Below are 15,017 nucleotides of genomic sequence, written 5' to 3'. Positions count from 1 at the left end.
AGGTGCTTGTGGAAGTTCTGTAACTCCTCTTCTCCGTGGGGCCAGATTTGTCTGCCAGATGATGCAATCAGCTGATAAGGGATTATGTGACTCGTAAGACACCTTGGTTTCATGTGTAATGCACAAATGCTACAGTAGTATAGTTCGGCATTTTAGGGTAGATGTCTTTGCGATACATTAACACTTTGCTGTCTGCATGTCTTGTACAAATTTATTCACGTGGTGCCGGCAGCTCTAATTCAGATTACTTGGCTTGTCGCTGGCCTCTTGTCACCTTTCTGTTGATGACAAGCTTCAGACACATTGACTTTTGTGCAGTTCAATTTTCCGAAAATCCTTTATTTTGCCATATCATTCCACAAACTCGAATTTTCTTTTGAAGTAACTTCTCTGCAAGTTCTACACTGCTACAATAATTATCCAAGCAGAGGTGATGCCACTTTCCATCAGAAGGTGTCAATAGTTCCATCACAGTTTTTGCTAAAGGCTGTCCAGCACTGGAATATATCTCAAATGAGGAAATGTATCCTGTATGCAAATCACACAGCATCCAAATTAGTATGCCGTATTTTGTAATTTTCAACGGTTTGCAAACTTTAAAATTTAACCGTCCACGCCACGGTCTCATTACTTCATCAGTTGAGATGTTTTGACTTAGATTAAATGTTTCTTTAAACTTTTTGGAAAAATAATCAATTACAAATTGCACTGTGACAAGCCGGTCTGCATTATCCGGTTTATTGTTGCTGTCAGAAAAATGTAAAAATGATAATATTTGTCTCAATTAGTTACGGGACATCATTTTGTGAAATATCAGTTTGTCTATCAACAGATTCGTTGACCAATAATCATTGATCCTTGCTTTTTTACAATTCTCATAAGGATAGCAAGCCCAAATCATTTTCTAAGTTCGGGTCCTGTAACGTCGACAAATTTGGTATTTTTTAAATCCAGTTTCCTTCTATAGCAATTTTGACTGTAGTACTTGTTGGTTTCATTGCTAATACATTCAAATAGACCATTCCCAGTATATAATTCTATGATATCCTTGACACACTGTGTATCTTTGGGAAATACATTTGGACCTGGGGATCCTTCAAATTTATTATTGGTTCTCGGTAAATCAAAGCCACGATGAAATGGCACAAGTACTTATAAAAACAAAAAAACTTGTTGAAATCTGTAACTTATTGTTACCTAAACACAGAACACCAACAGAATGCAAAAGATACTAAATTGCTGTCACCGGCCACTGCGCGATACTATGCTCACGACACCACTGTGGTGTCGCCGGCCACTGAGCAATACTGTTGAGATGATACCACTGTGGTGTCACTGGCTGTTGACCACTATTTCGCATACGACACCACTGTGGTATCGCCAGATGGCATAGTTTTAAGAGGTAACCTGTACCTTCTGCAAGATATTGCAACACTCCATCTCTCCTGATACCCCACATGCATGAGAGTGCTCTTTGTGTGCTTTGTGTGTGTGTGTGTGTGTGTGTGTGTGTGGGGGGGGGGGGGGGGGGACGGTGGCAAGTGTGTGCATGTGCATGCACCAATATTTACTGGGCTCGGACCTATTTTAGTACATCTGAGACACCATCAAGCAAAAAGTGTGCTTGTTGGATTCAGTTATAAGTATGTAAGTCCATGAGTTGTGAACAACAGAACAACAGTTAAGGAATTGTGCTTTAGGATGACTCCCCAATGCCTTATACGTCTCTAAACTATGTCAATGCTGCCTTCAGACATACAAATACATCTTGCGGATAGAGTGGAGCCCAAGCCATCAAAATAGATTTAAGATATCCAGAGAGATGACGCTTAATTTCTTGCCATATTTTAAATAGTATCTGTTATAACATGCCCAGCAATTTTAATTTTTTTCGCTCCCCACTATCATTCATTATCGTCTCTCATTAAACCATTTCAGTAAGTGTATGTTATCAATGCATTTGTTTAATGAGTTATCTGAAACAAAATTTCAGGCATAAAGTAAAATTTGTAAAATTAGTAAGTAAATGTGAGGTAGTTATTAAAATTGTTGTTACTGTTGATCTTATTTTCTAGACTTTGGCAGCAGCTGCAGCATTTGTTTCCTTCATTAATGTTTATGGTGGCTTCCTGGTAACTAAGAGGATGCTGGATATGTTTAAGAGGTGTGTATCACTTATTGAGAGCTGTGAAATGTAAGTAAATATAATTAGAAAATTCCATAAATCAAAAAGATAGATTCACAAGGAAGAAGAACCAGTTGTCAAGGCCAACAATAGGAGAAATAAGTATGAAGTTGTGAGTTTTTGAAACCTCTGTTCTTTCTTCACCAGCTTTGGAGAAGAAGAGATAGTAAGGAGATCACCAAGAGCATCAAAGGATAAGGCAGACATTGTGGTTGACATTCCAGTACTTATGTAGCCCCCTTCTGGACGCTTAGTATCAATTAAAGTTTTCCTGCTTTTCATGGACTAATTTAGTTATTTCTGTGTCATTTTGTTGAATTTTGTTTCCTTTACGATAATTTTAATTTCTATTTTTCCTTCATTTTCAGTTATTTTCACAATCAGATCTTCTATTCTAGCTTTTTAAATTTTCATTTATAGAATTTATTTTGATGCACACTTACATTTTGTTGTAGTTACATAATTTCCTTAGTCCTGTTGTGTATCTTCCTTTACCCTGGTTCTTTGTTAATTTTTCTGTTCAACCCCTGTATAGTATAATTATCTCCCAAACTGTTCTGCTTTGCTAGATGAAAGAACCTCTGATTGTTACAAATATAGTTTAATTGTCCTTTGGTTAGCAGAAACAGGTAACAACTCATTTCACACTACTTCCTGCATATGTGATGTCATTTTGACATTACATGTTATGTCAATGACAGTTTGATTGGTTATCAACTTTGTGACAAGGAAGAATATGAATCTTATTGTTCTTTGTTTCACCCAAAGCAATTTAAGCTGTCCTCTTAGGTTAGTCCTAATCAAACACTCAGAAATCACCACACATTCGGATACAAGATCCAGAAATTTGTAAGAAGAGAGAATACGAATTTTATTGCAGCTTGTTGTAGTCACAGCATTTAAAGCTGTGCTCTTAGATTCCCGCCTAACCCCACTCTCAGAATTTGCCACATATTCATAAACAAACAGTGACATAAAATTCAAGCTTTCGCAACAAACTGTTGCCTCATCAGGAAAGAGGGAAGGAGAGGGAAAGACGAAAGGATGTGGGTTTTAAGGGAGAGGGAAGGAGTCATTCCAATCCCGGGAGTGGAAAGACTTTCCTTAGGGGGGAAAAAAGGACGGGTATACACTCGCGCGCACACACACACATATCCATCCACACATATACAGACACAAGCAGACATTATGTTTGTGTGTCTGTCGACCTGCCAGCACTTTCATTTGGTAAGTCACATCATCTTTGTTTTTAGATATTTTTTCCTACGTGGAATGTTTCCCTCTATTATAAACAAACAGTGAGATATTTATGACAGGGAAGAATGTTAATGTTATTGCTACTCGATTCACTCACAGCAGTTTAAGCTGTTCTCTTTGGTTCATGCCTAACCATACACTTGGAAGTCACCATGCATTTGGAAACAAAGAGCCAAATATTTGTGAGAAGGAAGACAATGAATTCTATTGCTGCTCATTTCAGTCATGATAAATTAAGCTGATCTCTGAGCTTCTTGACGAACCACATACTCCGAAATTGCTATTTGTTTCATCCTTCATTCTCTAATTAGGCAGAAATCTAAAAGACACTGAATATTTCAGAATACACTTACATCACATTCGTAGGAAAGTCCCAGATGTGTTGACAGTGCTGATACAAAAAAAAAAAAAAAAAAAAAAAAAAAAAAAAAAAAAAAAAAAAAACCCTTGCATGTGGTGTGATGTGACTCTACATCTTTTGATTTGAGAAACATCATCATTATCCTTTGTTATCTTAGTATCTCTTGAAGGCTTATATCATTGATGCATCATTAAGTGACATTTAATATTGATGGTGGCGTGTTTGTGATAAATTTTCAGTGCTCTGTTACCTTATAATGGCATACTGAAAATTATATTACAAACACATTTCATGCTTACTTTGTAAATTGTTGATTATGCCAACTCACTCCTGAGAGAGCACTCTTATATGAACACATTAAGCATCGATAAAATGGTATATGATTTTCAGTTATAGCAATAATTGTAATAAATCATTCCAAGAATGACATGTTTTTATGAATCTCTGATATGCGTGCATGAGGTCTTGTAAGGTGCCTGTGTTGCATGCTAGCAAAAATCGATAGCAGTTTCTGCGGTTGTCGATATAGAGCTTGACGCCACATATGTGGAAAGAGCTGTAAAACAACTGTTTCGCTACAGAAACATGAATGATTACCTGGTTAATTGCACTATTTAAGAGGCATATGCAGGGATTGGTTCAGTTGTGTAATCTGACACACAGTACTTGTACATTACTCTGACCAAACTAACCACTGCTCCACCAAATTCACCCAATTTTAATGTAATGCCCACAATTATTTTGTTACGTAAACACACAAAAAACACTGCTAACCATATTTACTAATAAAATTTCATAAAAAGTAAAATTTGAGTAACAAGAAATTTTTAATAATTTTAACACATACATGTGTACTGTGTTGTTTGGAATATACTGATAGTTCAGATTACTGAATATAACCCACAACAGCACATGTGCACAATTCACAAACTCAAAGTAATTCATTCAAGTGCATAGATGTAATATTAGATTGAAGCAAAACATTCAATACACTGCTGTTTTATGTAGACCACACTATGCATAACAACTGTGAATTTTCAGAAAGCATGAATAAAAGAAAAAGAATATCACCCTATCCAAAACTGAAATACCAAAGAGTTATTATTTATATAAGCTATTCTGATGTAGTGTTCAAAGTCAAAATAAATTCTAATGTAATTAAAGTTTCTCATAATTTGTAATCTTATGAGACTGAGCTTTCAAACTACTAATTGTGTCTTGTTATCCACAGTAATTAAATAATTTTCCATAACATTGTCATTAGACAACAAACTATCAAAATATGTTAAATAAAATGATTTTCAGTGAATCATAAATTTGTGCATAGGTCATTATTTGCAAAGTTTAAGTTGTTGATCATTGCTTTTGATGGAGAAAAAAAAAAAAAAAGAGACTGTTGAACACTCGAACACAGACAAAGAAACAGTACTCAAAATTATGCCTTTTTAGAATTCAAACTCTGTCACACAGCATCCACTAGCAGACCTTCTGGTTCATAGGAGAGTGTTTTCAACAGAAAACAGGGTATACAGTAATTTATGGATGACTGAAATCATTAGATAATACCATTAAAAAGTACAAATACAAACATTTACTACTGATATTTTTCCAATTGAAATTTAAAAAGGTGACAATTTACTGTTCGCTTGGATGTTTTAGAAAAGTGTAAAAATCTCAAATATTAAAGGATTTCGTTACTTGATGGAGAAATACATCCATGGTAGAGAGAGCTGACCTTTCAGATTGGGGCAACTTTGAAATATAGGAAGGTCTTGGTCGTACAATGCTTTATTAAGCATTACGCATTTCAGAATATCATTATCAGACTGAAGCTGTGGAATAAAGGGTACAAGAAAACTGATAATAGCAAGTAGGTACATAATAACAGAAGCAAATATCTTTTTATTCCATGTACGGAAATATCAATTAGTATTGTAGTTACATTTAAATCAAAACATAGTACAAAGCTCACAAAAGTGAATGCATAGACTGAAATAATACAGATCTCATCTCTCGTAGGCGTACTTGACAGTGTGTTTATCTATTTGAAGACAACCAGTGCCAGACTGAGTGTGGTGATTAAGCTATCAAATAAGCGAACAAAGGTCAGCAGGTGGTCTAGCATTAAACATAAAAAGGAAGTCAAAAGGTAAATTTACAAACAACTATGCATTGCGATTAACTACATGTCAAAACCTAGTGAACATCACGACAAAGATACATTTATGCTACTTTTATAGAGGAGAAACTCATATAACGACAGCATGAAATGCGTGTCATTGGGAAGCATCCCCCCCATGAACAGTGTTACAGAGGTAGTCATCAGTCAATAATGAAAACAGAAGACATATTTGCAATCAATAACTGGTGTGGTACAACATAAACATGAAACTGTTGTAGACAAGAAATAAAATATAATTGTCAAATAATAATTTTACATCACTCACTAAATTAAGCATTACATAAGTATCACAAATGTAGTCATATTAAAAGAGATGAAAATATCATAGATGACATATAACAGAATCATTTAGGTGAGCCTTGGTTATTGGCAACAACTTGAATTGAAAAGGAACAATTATACAATGGAAGGTGCCCTCTGGTGGACGGGACTCTACTTGCGGCAACTACCGTCCGTGACGCGCCATGCCAATGTGCGCCTCCCGCGATCTTTCTGGTGGCTACTACACTCCTCCTCCTTCGGGGGGGTGAAGCCACTGTGATCCACTGCGTCGGAAGGTGGAGCGTCGGGCAGGAGCGATGACCTCCACATCCATTGGATGGCCGGAGTCGAGGGGATCTGCCAACCCTCGAGCCGGAACCTTCGAATACGGCTGAAAGTGACCCACACGAAGAGGCCCCCGTCATCCCACAACCGGAACCCGGGACAGAACGGGCGACAAGCTGTCGAACTCCGGATCCTGTTCCACCCCGGGAGGGGCAAGACCCAGTGGCGGGGACGAAGGGGAAGGGACGACCACAGGTGAATCAACCTCCTGAGAAACCGGGCCTGCTAGGGGGGCCGGCTCTCGCTGGGGCATCTCGAACGATGACGATGCCGTTGCTGGAGCTACTGGAGGCTGCCAAGGCTGAGAACCATCGCAGTGCGGCAGAGGCACAGCGGGGAGAGGAGGCAACATCTCCTGTGAAACCAACACAGGTGCCGGCAATGGGGAAGCCGGTGTCTGAGAGGGCGGAGGGTGGGTGCCCGAACGTGGACGTAGCTGATTTTGGTGACGACGTACCACCCGGTCCGCCGCCTGCAAGGTATAGAGCCGGCGGCCATTTCGGCGCAGGACCACCGCTGGTATCCAACGTGGATTGTGACCAAACCCACGGGCCCAGACCGACATACCCAGTGGAAAGCCAGCTACTCCGTTTTGTGAAGACTGGCGAGGACCAGGCCGGAGGAGGTGCAGCAGAGTCCTAGGTTGACGCCCATGGAGGAGCTCTGCGGGGCTGCGTTCTCCCATTGGTGTGGTCCGGTATGCCGTCAAGAAAAACGTCAATGCTTCCTCCGCAGGAAATTCGTACACATACTTTTTCATCTGCGTCTTAAATGTGTGCACCATGCGCTCGGCTTCCCCATTCGATTGTGGATGGAAGGGGGGACAGCAAACGTGCCGAATACCGAAGCGCCTACAAAAATCCTGGAAGGTCTGTGAAATAAACTGCGGTCCATTCTCCGAGACCAGGGTGATTGGCAGACCTTCCACAGAAAAGATTTTTTGCTAGTGCCTGGATTGCAACTTCTGAAGTGGTTGAGGAGCAGCGAACCACATATGGGAATCGGGAATAAGCATCAATGACAACGAGCCAAACACCATTGAGAAACGGGCCCGCAAAATCGGTGTGAACACGTTCCCATGCTTGGGTTGCCGGTGGCCATGAAGAGAACGCTGCCCTGGGGATGCTTGTTGGCTCGCACACTGGGAACAGGCGGCCACCAAGTGCTCAATTTCTCTGTCAATACCGGGCCAGTACACATGTCTGCGAGCCAAGGTTTTAGTACGGGAAACACCCCAGTGCCCCGCATATAATAACGTGAGGACCTCCCGTCATAAACTTGCAGGAACAACCACGCGAGGAGCTGTATCATTGGTAGCCAGAAGGAGAACGCCTTCCAAGACCGAGAGGCAGTCCCGTAGAAGAAAATAATTACGAAGAGGGTCCGAGGCCCGGCCCGGAGGGCGGGATGACCACCCCTGCTGAATGAGGCGAACTACTTGCCGGAGAACCAGGTCAGCTGCCGTTTCCCTGGCGACTCGAGAACTAGTGATTGGGAAGCCGTCAACCGCTTGGCGGGATGCCACATCCAAATGAAAACACATAATCTCCTCTCGATCGAACGTAGGATCCGGGCCCACCGGAAGACGGGAAAGAGTGTCGGCGTTGGCATGCTGTCCTGTAGGGCGAAAATGAATGTCATAATGGTACTTAGAGAGGAACAAGGCTCAGCGCTGTAGTCTGTGGGCCGCCCTATCCGGAATCTGAGAGGCGGGGCCAAATAACGATATTAACGGCTTATGGTCAGTGATTAACTGAAACTTCATGCCATACAAGAAAGGGTGAAACTTGGTAACAGCGTAGACAATGGCCAAAGCATCTTTTTCCACCTGGGACTAATGGGCCTGAATGGGACTAAGCAATTTAGACGCAAACGCCAGTGGTTGCTCGGAACCATCTGCGTTGCGATGGGCCAGGACCGCCCCCACCCCATACTGCGAAGCATCTGTAGCCAGGACCAACGGCTTATGGGGATCAAAAGTAGCCAAACAAGGGGCTAACGTGAGGAGGCCCTTCAACGAGGTGAGCGCTTGCTCGCATGCAGGCGAGCAATCAAAAGGAACACCCTTGTGCAGAAGGCAGTACAGGGGGTGGGCTATAGTGGAAACCCTGGGAATGAACCGGTGGTAATAGGCCATCTTGCCTAAAAAAGCTTGTAACTCTTTCAGCGAAGCGGGCCGAGGAAGGTTGACGATACCTTGGACCAAACTTCCTAGTGGCTGGATACCGTGCCGAGAGATGGTGTAGCCCACATACTCAATGGATGGTTGAAAGAAGGTTGACTTATGCAGGTTGCAACGCAAGCCCACAGACCTGAATTTGAGAAAGAGGGTGTGAAGGTTGTGCAAGTGTTCCTTCGTGCTGCGGCCTGTGACAATTATGTCATCCAGGTAATTAATACAATGAGGAATTGTCGACGTGACATGCTCAAGATAACGCTGGAATATCGCCGGGGCACTGGATATTCCAAAGGCCAACTGCTGGTATTGGTAAAGGCCAAACGGGGTGTTGATGACCACCAACCGTTTGGAGTCCTCATCAAGTGGTATCTGATGATAAGCCTCCGACAGATCGATTTTCGAAAAATATTGGCCTCCCGCCACGGAGGAGAACAATTCATCAGCACGAGGCAAAGGATAGGTGTCCACCACCAATTGGGAATTAATGGTGGCCTTGAAATCGCCACAAAGACGTAATTTTCCCGAGGGCTTCCTTACAATAACGAGGGGCGAAGCCCACTCACTGGAAGAAATGGGAAGAACGACCCCTAGGGCTGTCAGCCAGTCTAGCTCTTCCTTTACCTGAGGGCGGAGAGCCAAGGGGATCTGCCTCGCACGTAGAAAACGCGGGCGAGCCGACGCCTTCAACGTTAAGTGAGCTTCAAAATCTGCAACACGCCCCAGGCCCTCCTCAAAAATATCTGGAAAGTCAGAGATAAAAGATTCCAATGATTGATAGGGAACGTCTTCGGAGACCAACTGTCTGGTGTCAGCGATAGAAAAACTGAAAGCTTGAAAGGCATCCAGGCCAAAAAGATTAGCTGAGCTCGCATCACTGACAACAATAAAAGTAATAGGCCGAGTGACTGATTTGTAAGTGACGTCGGTAGTGAATTGACCCAGTAGGGGAATGAACTGTTTACCATAACCGCGTAGACGCCGGTAAACTGGCGCCAACGGGGTCGATCCAACATCGGAATAAGTTTGTGCATTCAACAACGAAACTGCCGTGCTCGTATCGACTTGCAGTTGTAACCGGCGTGACCGAACCGACACCTCGATAAAGAGTTTGCGTGCTGATGCTTCGGGAGCCTGGCCCAATGAAACTTCCTGAATGTCAACGTCCATGTCCTCTGTACCCGCTTCCTTCGATTCTTTTGAGGCTGAGCGGCAAACTTTAGCAATGTGACCTTTTCTATTACATTTGCGACAAACGGCCCAACGCTGGGGGCACTCTGACCGATCATGATGTATATAGCACGACGCACAGGACGGCAACAGGGGCCGGCGGCCGGAATTCTGTTTACGCGCCGTGCGGGAGCGGCCGTAACGGCCGGATTGTACCGCTCGCACGTCGTCCACCCCTGACACAGTGGACGCGGCCGCGCCGCCCTGAACTGCCGCGACGTCACACCACTCTTCCAGCTGTTGACCTGCTGCGTGAGAGACTTCATACGATTGAGCAATGGACAGGACTTCCTCGAGGGAAGGGTTTTCTAACTGCAGGGCCCGTTGCCGGACCTCCCTATCAGGGGCCGAACGAACAATGACGTCGCGTACCATAACGTGGGCGTACGACTCTCGCGACTGCTCCGTGACAAAATGACACTTGCGACTAAGACCGTGCAGGGTAGCGGCCCACTCCCGGTAAGACTGATGGGGCTGTTTCTTGCATTGATAGAACTCGACCCTAGCCGCCACAACATGCGTGCGGCAGCAATAATATGAAGACAGCAAGGAACACAATGCGTCAAAAGACAAGGACGAGGGTTCCTGCAACGGTGCTAGCTGCCGCAAAACTTGATACAGCGAGGGAGATATCCAAGACAAGAAGAGAGCACGACATACCTCCACATCGGCAACATGAAACGCCTGGAAATGCTGCCGAAGGCGATGTTCATATGTGTCCCAATCCTCCGCCGTCTCATCATACGGGGGAAAGGGAGGAGGGAACGGCGCCAGAGCAGACGGCGTGGAGAGCAACGCCGGAAGCACTTGTTTCATGGTGGCCCTGAGTTCCGTCTGCTGCGCAACCAAAACTCGCACCAAATCCTCCATGCCATGGAGAAGCTGCGAAACCGGAACGACGACGCAACACGCAAAAAACGACCCTACTCGTCGCCAGTTGTGTAGTAACACTGTTCACGTTTACGTCGCACTTCACTTAGCGTAGACCGGGACTGTGTCCTAGGCATGCCCGATGTTAACTGACTGGGCATGGCCCGTGCTGCAGGAGTTGTTGTTGTTGTTGTTGTCATGCCGGCAGAGGTCGCTTCCGAATTCTCGCGTGCCCTCTGGTGGACGGGACTCTACTTGCGGCAACTACCGTCCGTGACGCGCCGTGCCAATGTGCGCCTCCCGCGATCTTTCTGGTGGCTACTACAGTTTGTAAATTTACTCTTTGACTTCCTTTTTATGGTTAATGTTAGCACCAACTAATGGCCTTCATTTGCTTATTTGATAACTTAAAAGTCTCTGGACCAAAGACCACAACAACAGCAACAACAACAATCTTCACATTCATTTCAGCACTGGTTCCTTTTGAACAGACAGTGGCACTGTCAAATATGCCTACATGAGATGAGATCTGTCTTATATTCAGTCTGTGTGTTCACTTTCATGCACTGTGTACTAAAGTTTAGTTTAAATTTAATTGCAATACTACTTGAAATTGATGTATATTGAATACTAAGATGCATACTCACATCATTATGCATATATTTGCTATCATTAATTTCCTTGTACAGTTTATTCTACAGCCTCAGTCTTTAATTAAAAAAATTGTGCAATCAAGATCTTTCTATGTTTCAAAGTTGTGTCATTAAAGGATTTGGCGTATAATTGGTTTTTTATTTTACAGTCCACAGAAGGGTTTAGCTAAATCTGTTTCCAGTCACACACAATGATCATTAAGTTTATCAAATCAACGTAATTCTTCAAATTACTTTTTATGCAGTGTTTATGCAGGCACTCATCATGAGAAAAGTTTTTTTTTCTTTTTTAGGTACATTCAAACACCTCACCTGCCACCCTTCAATACAAAATCCTCCACTATTGATCTGTTTAGTTACCTGCCTCTGGACAGGTCAACCATATCTTGACAGTTGTAGAGTACTTCTTCATTTGTTCAAGATATTAAAACAAATGCTGGTAGTAAAAAATATGCATTGCAATGTGTGTATGTTGCTGAATGGTGAACAACAGCGTAATAGTAATAGTAGTAGAATTAGTAGTGGTAATAGTATATTCTGACCTTATTTTAAGTTGCTTGAGTTAAATGTGAGTCAATCACATACCTGTTAATATGTCTAATTTTCATTTTTATCAACAATGCAAGTACTGGGCTTTCTACTTCCAGAAACTGTATGGCAGCATTGTCACACACTCCTATCTTCATTATTACTGAGAAATGTCACTACATTGAAAATGCGTTTGTGCACAGTATAGGAATGATAATGTGTTCTTCTCAGATGAACAGCACATGTAAGCTAATTGTATGCTTACAGTCAGGTTGCTGTTTGCGTGATTCTAATTTCTTCATTACAATACTCAGTTGATTTTCAGTCTAATAATGTAAGTCATGGCACATCTTCATCCTCCTTTCCAATGCTCTCTCTCTCTCTCTCTCTCTCTCTCTCTCTCTCTCTCTCTCTCTCTCTCTCTCTCTCTCCATCCTCTCTCTGTTATTCTTTCCTTCTTCTTGTTTGACTTGCCTACTGTTTTATAAATTCTATAAAACTTTATTCTCATTTGTGGCCTGTTTCTTGTTTTTCAATATTTATTTGTTCCAGTTTGCTTTCTCATTTGTGGGATTTGCACAGTATTGTGCACCTACTTAGCTGGGCGGTAACATGCTCGCTTCCCCTGCAAGTGTGCCTGGGTTCGATTCCCAGCCAGGTTGGAGATTTTCTCCATTTGGGGACTGGGTATTGTGCTGTCCTCATCATTTCATCCTCATCACTGGCGTGGAAAACACCCAGTGTGGTGTTGACTGAAATAAGATTTGCATTGGGTGGCCGAATTTCCCCGGATGGGGCCTTCTGGCCAATGATGCCATATGCTCATTTCATTTCATTTTTGCTTAATATGACTGACGGAAAACCTGAGAAGAGTGTTTGCAACAGATCCATTGGAAATGGCTGAAAAGTCACATCACATCCATTGATTTTGCAGATCTCATTTTATACCTATTGCTGAACATAAATTATTGATAAGGTATAAATTTTCTGGCAGTTCTGAGGTCACAATAAGTGTGTTGAAGTAGTAGAAATAACAATGTTACTCTTTATGATGTTGGAAAGTAAATAGATCACTGTTTCATATTAATGCAAGTGTTGTCATTTTATAATTCATTTGTCGCATCTGTATAGGCCGAGTGATCCTCCAGAATACAATTACCTGTATGCCATCCCCGGAGCATCATTCCTTGGCTTGTATGCTTTGGGTGCTGCGCAAGGTTATCCAGAGGTTCACCAAATGGCGTACCTACTTTCATCACTGTGCTGTGTTGGAGCTTTGGCTGGTCTCAGTTCTCAGACTACATCTCGTGTTGGCAATAACCTTGGAATTGTAAGTATTTACATAGGCCTCAGTAAATTATTCAGATTATGTATTACTACCTCCCCTCCTACAAAAACACACACACACACACACACACACACACACACACACACACTCATATATGTCATTGATATACCTTTTATTCTTGTATTGCATTAGGCATATCATATATGTCATTGATATACCTTTTATTCTTGTGTTGTATTAGGCATATACATGTAGGCAATGCCCATCGCTGTTCTCTGATGGTATGGAGAGTAAGGGATTGTTTCTTGGTCTGATTTGATGCTTAATCTTGTGATAGAGTGTGGGTGATTGTGTTGCTGGTACAAAGTCTATCAGTAGTGTTAGAGCTTCATTGCATAGGGTATAATCTTGGGTCCAATGTTTACAATCAGATTTCACATTCAGCTGTACAAAATGGTCTGTGACTAATCTAGTTGTCAGAAGGACACCCGAAAATGACAGCCCATGCAGTCAGTCAAAACTGGCCTTTTGCCTAAGATTATTCTGTGACATGTCACACACAATGAACCAGGAATGGTGTTATGTTTGATTTGCAAGTCAGTTGTGGTGCTGCGTAAGATCTCAAGTAATTGTGTTTCCAGTAGATGTGGCTTGGCCAGCTCATCACAGTCAATATCCACAGAGAGATTCAGGAGACAATAATGTTGTCTGCACCATGATCATGTCTTACGTCAGTCAAAAATTGTGCAACATAATCAAGATGGTCATCTTTTGAAGCATTACAGATGGAGTCTGGTCACAGTGTGGGTGTGGTAGTGTCATAGCCTGAGAAAGACTGTCTTCAACCTCCCCCCACCCCCCCCACCCCCCACCCCCGAGGCTCACAGTTCTTTCATGAGCTCGTGCGTGGCACACACAGGCTCCTGAGCTATTGCAGCCCATTCTTCTTTCCCTGTCTGCATTTTCTTCATGCTGTCCTCCCTCCCAATCCTCAGTCTTTCCCTGTTGCAGCCTCCTTCCCCTCTGTGTGTCCTGATTTGTATCGACCTGGCTATCCATCTGGTTCTCTGTATTGCTTGCAATTTTGTTCCTTCTGCCGGTTCTTTCATGCTTTTTGGTGTTTAGGTTCCCAGTTGAGGTTTGACCTCCACTTCTAAATTTCCTGTTTTTAGTGTGAGCCATTTTGGGAAGAACTCCCTCCCTTCCACCTTGCTAGGTCACCAGAACTTGTAGCCAGTCTGGGTGGTGGGGCTGTTATGTACCCATCTGGCTGAGCCCCTTGATGACATAGGGATCACACTACTGATACCTGAACTGTTCCCTCCCCATATATGCCAAGGAGTGGTTGCTTCTTGGAGCATTGGAACTCCCAGCAATGGCAGCCGTGCCAGGTGCCCTTGCTGTGGCTGGGCGGTGCCCATGGGGCGAGCCCCTGATTAGAGTGGGCAGTATCAGAGCAGATGCTTGGCACATAAAGCTTATCAAGCTGCAAAAATCTGGCTGTTCTCAAATGGCTGTCTCTTTGAATGGTGAAGGATAATTGAATGCTGCTTTGTATGATCTGTCAACCTTCCCTTCCCTGGCTACACCATGGGAGAAGGGTCAGGCTTGCCATCTTGGGATGAAACACTTTCCCTTCTACTTTGTCTGTACTAGGACAGATGGGGACACATTCACCACC

General features: G+C 42.9%; 1 protein-coding gene across 2 annotated transcripts in view; it reads left to right on the top strand.

Moving 5' to 3' along the window:
- The window catches only part of LOC124774957 (NAD(P) transhydrogenase, mitochondrial-like), a 256,108-nt gene that overhangs the window by 205,433 nt on the left and 35,658 nt on the right, over positions 1 to 15,017 (top strand). For both annotated transcript variants that reach the window (XM_047249674.1, XM_047249673.1), the window contains exons 10-11: positions 2,076 to 2,164; positions 13,180 to 13,378. In XM_047249674.1, the coding sequence (XP_047105630.1) occupies positions 2,076 to 2,164; positions 13,180 to 13,378 (288 nt within the window). The remainder of the gene's footprint in view (positions 1 to 2,075; positions 2,165 to 13,179; positions 13,379 to 15,017) is intronic.

The sequence above is a fragment of the Schistocerca piceifrons genome, chromosome 2 (assembly GCF_021461385.2).
Source record: "Schistocerca piceifrons isolate TAMUIC-IGC-003096 chromosome 2, iqSchPice1.1, whole genome shotgun sequence".
In the NCBI taxonomy this organism is placed as follows: domain Eukaryota; kingdom Metazoa; phylum Arthropoda; class Insecta; order Orthoptera; family Acrididae; genus Schistocerca; species Schistocerca piceifrons.
This window is presented reverse-complemented; position numbering and strand designations above follow the sequence as displayed.